At 29.3% G+C, this 8,581-nt stretch overlaps 2 protein-coding genes and 1 long non-coding RNA gene across 6 annotated transcripts; 1 reads left to right on the forward strand and 2 right to left on the reverse strand.

Moving 5' to 3' along the window:
• Positions 1–8: 8 nt before the first annotated feature.
• Positions 9–4,322, reverse strand: LOC112906330. 2 transcript variants are annotated; one of them, XR_003232282.1, is made up of 4 exons: positions 4,123–4,322; positions 3,472–3,630; positions 649–834; positions 9–230 (listed from the first exon to the last, which is right to left on the reverse strand). It is a non-coding gene; the product is annotated as an uncharacterized LOC112906330 (long non-coding RNA). The 2 variants fall into 2 exon arrangements; XR_003232283.1 differs by lacking the exon at positions 9–230 and adding an exon at positions 242–265.
• Positions 4,323–4,466: 144 nt separating this feature from the next.
• On the forward strand, positions 4,467–5,583 carry LOC108733269 (coiled-coil domain-containing protein 134-like). Its single transcript, XM_018464363.2, has 2 exons — positions 4,467–4,679; positions 4,748–5,583. Exons 1-2 carry the CDS (start codon positions 4,598–4,600, stop codon positions 5,308–5,310), a joined length of 645 nt encoding a protein of 214 aa, XP_018319865.1. The 5' UTR covers positions 4,467–4,597; the 3' UTR covers positions 5,311–5,583.
• On the reverse strand, positions 5,486–8,398 carry LOC108733267 (speckle targeted PIP5K1A-regulated poly(A) polymerase-like). Of its 3 annotated transcripts, none has more exons than XM_025980258.1 (3): positions 8,180–8,398; positions 7,847–7,963; positions 5,486–7,592 (listed from the first exon to the last, which is right to left on the reverse strand). In XM_025980258.1, exons 1-3 carry the CDS (start codon positions 8,325–8,327, stop codon positions 5,776–5,778), a joined length of 2,082 nt encoding a protein of 693 aa, XP_025836043.1. In that variant the 5' UTR covers positions 8,328–8,398; the 3' UTR covers positions 5,486–5,775. The 3 variants fall into 3 exon arrangements, with proteins under 3 accessions (XP_025836043.1, XP_018319864.2, XP_018319863.2); XM_018464362.2 differs by having other exon boundaries at positions 7,847–8,059; positions 8,180–8,397; XM_018464361.2 differs by having other exon boundaries at positions 7,847–8,068; positions 8,180–8,390.
• Positions 8,399–8,581: the final 183 nt, after the last annotated feature.

Consider the following 8,581-nt stretch of genomic DNA (forward strand, 5'->3'; position numbering starts at 1 on the left):
GTTCATCTTTATGTTTTAATGGAAACCTGTTGAAACAATTTAATATTACTTATATGTTCACTAGGTTTTGTTATTTTATTATTAATGATAATTACCATTGTTAGTACCCTCTATCCTATTTGACCAGCTCATTATAAGTATTTTTGTTGTTTGTTTGTTTGTCACAAACATTACATGTGTAAGCCGTTTGCCCATCAAATCCAAGGATGTCATCTCAAAGCAGGTCTGAACTGTAGAAAAACAAAACAAGTCGTTAAAACCAAATCTATAAAATAATAAGGCAAAAGTGATATTTTTTTAACAGAAATTTAGAACATTAAAGGAATATAGAAATATTTTTTGCGGCGTGGTCAAATTAATATGAAAAATCTACAATCATCGCCGAAACCTGTTTCGAAAATTCAAAAAATTTTAACAAAACCGTAATTATTAAACCTCAAATAAACTATGAGTCCATAAAAATTCGCAGATGAGAGGATGGGTTAGATACTAAGATGGAACCCCACGTTGAAGCACAAAACCAAATCGGCACGGAAGACATTCACGCCAAAAAGATCTAAGCAATGGTAACCGAAACCGATAAATCACCAGATAGAACAGTATTCCACACAATCAAATGAAAATCAAATAAGAATTAGGTTTAAATACCTTCCGGCGTCGTCTCCATTTATGAACAGCAAAAAGGGTAACCTGCCGTCTTCTCGAAAACCGAAGGTAAGATTGGACAAGATAGACAAGGTGCATGCAAGATGAATCATAGACCATAGACAAGACATAGACAGATAACGACAACTGAGATGAGATCGTGGGATGATCCATAGATAAAAATCCCTTCTATAACCCATGATACATAAATAACAAAGTTTTATAAGTGCGTTCAATTATACCAACTAATTTAATTCGTAAATGGAAACTGATTCGCCTTTAAAAAATAATTACTCCAATAAAACTACGATATTTGTTTTAACTACTTATAAGAATTTCTAAGAATTATTGCAAAGTTTTTAAGTAAACTAATTAAAAATAAATTTTATGTGGTTCTTTGGTTAACACGCATCGAACGGAGTATTTGTGGATGTATTTAAATCAAGCTTTAAATATAATAATACGTGTCCAACCAATCTTAGGACTGACGACCCTATGATAATGATGATTAATAAAAATCAGTAATCCTTAATACATGTGGAATAGTAGCGAAAACTGAGAATATCGAAAAATAATACAATAATACATTAATGTTGCCTCTGATATGCTACATTTAACTTATTGTGACTGATCTACTTAATTTAATCACCAAACCAAACAAAAAAAAATATTACGGAAAAACAGAAAATTATATGTTCATCATTATTAAACAAAAACGTTCATCGAAAAAAAATTGCAAAAGCTCTCGATTTGGACAAAGTATATAACAGATATTTTTGCGACATTAAATAAAAACAAATCCGGTATGTTTGTGTGTTTGAAAAAGTTTCACTTCAATAGCGTGTTGTATAATTACACGTTGTATTTTTTTTTTTTAATTTGTCATTAAATTCATGAAAGAATTCAAGATTCTAGTCAGAATATGTATTTTCAGACGATTTTATAATTTTCTCGTTGATAAAAAAGGTAAAAATGTTTTTAACCGATGTACGTTTTTCAGTCATAGGGATAATTTAAATTTTATTTTCAGAAAAAAAGTGTTTTTCAGTGACATCATATTGCATGCATTTGTAGCGTAAAATAGTTAATGCAATCCAAAATAGCCCAAAGGGCTTGAATAGTCGAGAATAATTGTGAAAACAAATTAAAATTCCGTGTTTTCAAATTGCATGATAATGAAAAGAAAGGCACTTTTAGCTATAAAACCCTTCTGAAAAAATTGACAAACATTGGCATAAAAGGGTAGGAAATTTTAATTTTTAATTTTTATTTGAGATAATTCAAAATTACTATTTTTTCCATGCCTGTGCCAACGAAAAGTGCATACCATTTCTTACAAGGGTGTTACGTAAAACTAAAACTTCATGTTTTTTTTATTGGTATGCAATGTTTGAAAACATGGATTTTTTAAAAATACAATGGTTTTTGAAATTATAAACTTTAGATGTCTACGAAAGAAAAAACTGTTGCACATTTCTTAATCTTTAGACAGACAATTAAAAAATCATTATTTTGTTCTTATCGTTGTTATTATACGCGAACTAAAAAAAGAGGCAGGTATATTACTTTTCCTCTTCATCAATTGCTATTTTTGATTAAGAAGCATCTATCTCTTCGACTATTATTACATTATTTCATTTTTATATCCTCATAACAAGTTTTTCATATAAAGCTAACACTTTTTTGTCCGCATTCATCGCCTTTATCAGTAGTACTATAAAAAATTGTAATGTACAGGACACAATATAAAAATGTCCACTTAGAAAAATATGCAATACAAAGTGAAAACGTTCATATACATCAACAGTGTTAAGTGCTGTAAAATCACAATTAATTTCATAGAGTATTTAAGTACCAAATAAATTTATATTATTTAATTAAAATCCAAATATTTAGTTGTTTACAAATTTCGACTTGCACTGTAACATTTCTATCTTTATCTGCTAGACTACAGCGCACTCATTTAATTTCGTGGGAAGGTATCATGATAAATCAATAATACATTTAAACACTGCTCGTGATTGTTAGTCTTTCGTATAGGCAACCCACTGTACTGCAAAGTATTCTCTCGTCAGTCAGGAGTAGCAATTATAATTCCTTTATTAAAGACTCCGTTTTCAAAAAGAGGGATGAAAATATTCACTAGTACGTATCAGCTACATAATTTTAGCTTGTGCCCACCTAACGCCTTTAAATTGGGGCTTAAAAGTGCACCCTGTTAATTTCCAACGAAGATATTGTATTCAGTGATGCTTCATAACAACTTTAATACATACTGGTAATTACGCTCGTTTAATAAGGGCGAAATTATTTTATCATGAAATACAAATAACGTTTTCAAATTGGTAGTTGAAAGTGCACACCGGTAATTTACAAGTACAATACATTTTGGTACAACAGCGTTTTCAAATTAGGGATTGAAAGTGCACCTCCGTTAATTTCCAAATATAAAATTCCTTTTATAGATGCCTCATAATAACTTTAATACATTTTGGTGATTTCTGTTCGTTTAATAAGAGAAAATTTATTTTATCAAGAAATAAAAATAATGTTTTCAAACCCTGGTAATTTCCAACTACAAAATTCTTTTCAGGGATGCTTTCCAACAACTTTAATACATTTTGGTACTTTCAACAGGTTTAATAAGAAAGAAATTCATTTTTCAAAAAATAAAAACGTTTTTAAATTTGGGGTTGAATGTGCACTTCCAGTTATTAAATTATTTTCAGCCATAACTTACAATTGTAATACATATTGGTACTTTTAGTTGATTAAATATAAGAGATAAATTAATTTTACATTTAAAGGTAAAAAAATTAATTATACCTTTCTAATCCAGTGTCAAATATTTGGAAAGAACAATTCTGGAACATCAACAGTATAATGTCCACTTCCTTAGTCAACAACCCAAAATACCAACAAAGAACTCTGAAGTAGTTCAAAGTACTATTTTCCTTCGTAGTCAAATTGTTGGAAATGCTAAAACTAAGAATACTGTTTAGATAGTCTAAAAAAGGGGAAATGTAATATAATACAAAAATAACTGTATAGATCTGTTCAAAATAATTATAAGTATTTAAATAATATGCGTTGAGTGTAAGCATTAAAGGGTTTATTTACAATTTCATTTTGATATAAGAAGATCCTGATAGTTATTAAAATACTTTATGCACAAACAATAAGCTTTTAAATTTTATATTAGATTCTAATACCAGTAAGATATGTCAGTGTTTTAGGTAGGTGTTATTTAGTTTTTAAATAAGAGTTGCAAAATACAATATATTATTATCATTAACTTTTGCTTAACTGATATAACTTTAATTGGAGATCTAAAACAAAATTGGTAGTTTAGTAATAGTACTTTTTGTTTTTATCAGGTATAATTATAAAATTATTGTATTCTTTTTGCAATTGGATGTAAACCCGTAATCTATAATACATAAATAAATAAATATTAATTATTGTATTTATTCGCACCTAAATTAAACGCAAGACGTTCCTCCAAGATCAACAAGAGAAGAGCAAACTTTAATATGCCCTCATTTATTCCACGTAGGAAAAGGATTAGGAAAATAGCGAAATTACGTGTGCTAGCTAAAACACACTTTAAATTTACAATATCAACACAAAATTTCAAAGAAAATTAAATATAATTATGTAAAATAAACTTCATAAAATTGAAATGTATTAGGTTAAACAACCAATACCATAGACCACTACGTTCCTTATTATATTGTCATAGATAATATGGTTATATGGTCATAGACAAGAGGTCGAGTTTTTCTTATCTATGGTGCTCGGCAAACATTTACGTGGATATCCACTTTTTAGGCACCTATTATCTATGTTAGGCACAGATTGTTTTTATCTTTACTTTGAGGTTAACGGAGACGGCAATTTTTAATTTTCTAATTTAAGGATAATTGTTTATAATTTCGCTGCAATTAATATTATGAGTTGTATTGTTAGTATTATTCTACAAGTTCATATACTTCACTTAGTGTGTGGTTTGACACAATTACCTGAAGAAGTTTGTATCCTTTTTTAACGAATTCTTTGAAGTATGTTAATTTCATTAAAATTTTTCTTAAAATAGAACTAGACAAAACTCTATTCAAGCAAAGACGAGCAGAACAACTTGCAGCAGTAAAAAATTTAAAGAAATTAAGTAATATAGAGAAGCAACATTCTATGATAAACCTAATGGCTGAGAAGGTGTTTAGTATTTTTGAAGATTGCCGTGCTCATATTGAGTCATCAGGTTACATACCAGGCATTTCAGAGTTTCCAAATGACGAAAAAGTTCGGGACTGTTTGTCGAATATCCTCGAAAATACAGCTCTTTTCTCCGAGGTCGTTCTTCGATTTCCAGATGTTGCAGATGTAATATTAAAACAAAATAACAAGTGGGATATTCAACTGCAATGGACTATAGCATTCTGTTACCAAGTTGAACACCTTCTGGATAAAAGTACTATGAAATTACTAAATTTAGTAAATCAAGAATTAAATTATACTGAAAGAGATCCCAATTATTTAAATCCATATAGAAAAACTGTTTCATTAAAAACTACAAATAACACAAACACTTCAGTAAAAGATAAAAAGAAAACAAAAAAGGTGTCAAAGAAAGGACCAAAACTGGCTAATTTTGGTGAACTGTAATTCAAATTACTTTAAAAGATTGCAGTTAGAAAATTGCTAATTATTATATATCTGTGATGTAATTTACAATAACAAACAAAGGTGTAATTGAATTTGATTTTAGAAATAATTCTATTGCCTAAGATTTATATATTTTCATATATCATGAATGATTTCTAAATTGAAAAACCACAACTCAGAAAATAGAAGCTTTATCAATCAAACAGATAAAATACATTGCAATGTTCCAATTATTTTACTTATCTAGCAGTTATGAATAGATCCTGCATCCAAGTTTCTTTTTAATTTTTTTTATAATGGAATAATTTGTTTAAATTTTGTAAGTGCTCAAATAATTATTTACGTTTTTGTAAAGAACCAGTGGTCTATGTAAATATACGAAAATCGTACAGCCAAGAATAATTTCATTTTAATGTACTTTACATAGAAAACGGTACTAGCAACCTGCTATAAAAACTGCAATATCTATTTTTGTGAAATCTCTGACGTTTCTAATTCATTAACATATCTAGCAAGGTTACCTGTTAATGCTTTGCCAATGTAACCAAAAAGGCGCTCAAAGTAATTACTTTGTGAATTAATTTTGTGCATTTTTACTAGGAATTCCGTAGGATTACTCTTGCAAGATAAAGTAATGTCAAATTTAACGATACTACTTTCCTTTTGTGGAATGGTAAAATTTTTCGCAAGTTGAGTTGAAATTTGGATTTCATCTTCAAGTATGTTTTTACTACTTTCAGAGGAAGGCTTGTATTTTTTTCTCAAGTCCAATACATTAAAACCACTAGTACACTCGAACTGAACACTAGAAACAACTTCACATTTAGAAGTTTGTTCAGAACACTCAGTTTTAATAGGAATAATTGTTTCATTATCGTAAACGTCATTTTGTCCGTCTTTTCGAGATATTTTACTTTCACTAAATTCATCTTTAAATTTTACCCGCAATATTTCGTTTCCACTACAACAGTCTTTTACGCTTGTTTTTAAAAGTAGTACTTCCTCAAGTGTTCTTTTTAAATAACTTTTTAAAAAGTCAAACCAAGCTTTCCTTATTCGACTTTCGTCGATGTTGTCCGATTTTAAAAGTCTTTGAAGTAAGTTTACCTGATGAGGTACACTGATAATGATTTCAAGATTATTTGGATCGCAGGTATTATCCGAACTCAGTTTTTCAGTAAATAAACACCACAGGGTATTTTTCTTAAGATTGTTAGTAAGAACGTACATTGCCGTTTTACATGAGGTACAAAACATTTGTAAGATCTTTAAAGATATCCCTTTGGCTATATTGTTATTTAATTCGAACGGATCTTGTACACAGCAAAAAAATTTATCAATTGGTAAAGGTGCTGTTCGCTTTTCGCGAATATTATTTTTGTAAAAATCTAATTGAACAGGTAGTTGTTTTAAATTGGTAAATAATATTTTTAAAATTGGTTTGCCAAGATAGGGACTTATCACATACAAACCAAAGTCGAAATGAGCGTAAAATTCGTAGAATCCGTAGAGTAAATCTTTTAAACTCACGTCTCTAATTTTGCTTAATTCAAGGCGATTCTTCTTGAAATGTGGATTCCAATTATCAACCAGTTCATTGCTGTCGACCACTTTTAGCATCGAATAAATAGGAGGAAAATCGTGCATTTGTTGTAAATAAAATAACATCATTACTGTTAGTAAATAATTAGAGAACTTCGCATTTCCGCTAGAGTAACCATTAATTTTTGCCCAAAATTTGATTATAAACATAAGTGACTTCAGCCGTGGGTCCGTTGTCCAAACGTATGAGATAAATTCACTATTATGAACTCCTAACATATTTCTGAAGTTAAGGTCGCAAGTTAGTTGGGTTGGAACATGAACAAATCGCACGATTGGTATTCTTGCCCGTGGCATAGCAAATACATTCGCGAATTTGCTGTCTTTGTACATAAAATTACGTACTTTTTTCACCAACTGATCTTGAGGGATGACTTGGTTGTCATTTGTGTTACAAAAAATGTCCACATCACTGCAATCCCAATTGAGTCCTGTTGTGGTAGAACCAAATCTATACAATTTACATTGAGTAAACATACGCTTTAAGAGTTGATATAGATGATTTTGAAGCATGCCATATTTCTTTTGCGAATCTTCAGCTGAAATATGAATCAGAGAAAGAAATTCAATAACTTGATCCTCAAAGTCCACTGTTAAGTTCTTTAAGCCGGCAATGATTTTGTCGCAGTCCATAACTGGCACCTGTACTTTCATTTCCTCTTTACCATGTGGAGAAGCACCTAATAATAAATATATATGCATTTCTCGCTAATTAATTTTTGATCTAAATATTTTTTTTGCTGTGCTTTGAAACGTAAATAAGTGTATTTATTATATACCTTAATTCACTATTTTTTGATAAAAAAATAATTCTATAGAAAATGAATGTTCCTGCTGTTTTATACGCAAAAACAATATTTTAAAGTACTCTTGTAATATCCAAGTACACTTCGAAGGTTTATATAAAATGGCGTTAGAAATTTTCTGTTGTTACCTTGCACTTTTCTTTTTCCATCTTTTCGTGTTTTCCTTCGTTTTATAATTAATTTTCGTCCTTCAAGGAAAATATTTCTTTTTAGCACATTCTCAACTGATTGAGGTCTGTCAAATTCTACAATCAGAAACTTCTTCTGTTTATCCAAATAATGACTTTTTAAATACCCAAAGTTTGCAAAGAATTGGACTATTTCATTTTCAACAACCGATTCTGGAAAACCTAAATAATAAACATAAGACGACATAATGGACAACTCCCATTAATTTTTATTTACCTACAGCTAATTTTACTTGCCCAGAATAAATTTTAAAAAAATTTATAAAGTCCTACCTGTTACAAATATTCCACACATTTCTCGGTTCTCTTGTTTTGCAGCAATGTTTAATAACTGTTGATGTTTTGCCCCATTTACATGAATTTGAAAATTATTTGAGCACACTGGAACTTTACAAAGCTTACAGATGGTAGTGTTATTCATGTTATGGAAATGTTAAATGACTTCCTAAAACAAAAATATTACCAATGTACAAGTTCACTTAAGCGTCTCTAGACAAAAAATCATTTTCTTAAAGAGCCAGTAAATTAAGATATAGAAATTTATAAAAAAAGTCAAATCATGAAAAAAGAGGCAATTATTTATGGTATTCCTACTAAAGAAAAATTTTTAGTTCTGGTTTTGAAAATGTATTCAGCCTCTGAAATTTTGAATCCATGAATATCCGATACTACTTT

Source organism: Agrilus planipennis, unplaced genomic scaffold (assembly GCF_000699045.2).
Source record: "Agrilus planipennis isolate EAB-ADULT unplaced genomic scaffold, Apla_2.0 scaffold76, whole genome shotgun sequence".
Lineage (NCBI taxonomy): Eukaryota > Metazoa > Arthropoda > Insecta > Coleoptera > Buprestidae > Agrilus > Agrilus planipennis.

Excerpts from the sequence above, each read along its gene's own strand:
- LOC108733269 (XM_018464363.2), top strand. The coding sequence starts at position 4,598 with ATGAGTTGTATTGTTAGTATTATTCTACAAGTTCATATACTTCACTTA. Across the intron at positions 4,680-4,747 it reads ACAATTACCTGAAGAAGTTT|ACAAAACTCTATTCAAGCAA; the intron begins GTATCCTTTTTT and ends AAATAGAACTAG.
- LOC108733267 (XM_018464361.2), bottom strand. The coding sequence starts at position 8,327 with ATGAATAACACTACCATCTGTAAGCTTTGTAAAGTTCCAGTGTGCTCA. Across the intron at positions 8,069-8,179 it reads GTGTGGAATATTTGTAACAG|GTTTTCCAGAATCGGTTGTT; the intron begins GTAGGACTTTAT and ends TTTATTATTTAG. Across the intron at positions 7,593-7,846 it reads TGGAAAAAGAAAAGTGCAAG|GTGCTTCTCCACATGGTAAA; the intron begins GTAACAACAGAA and ends ATTTATTATTAG.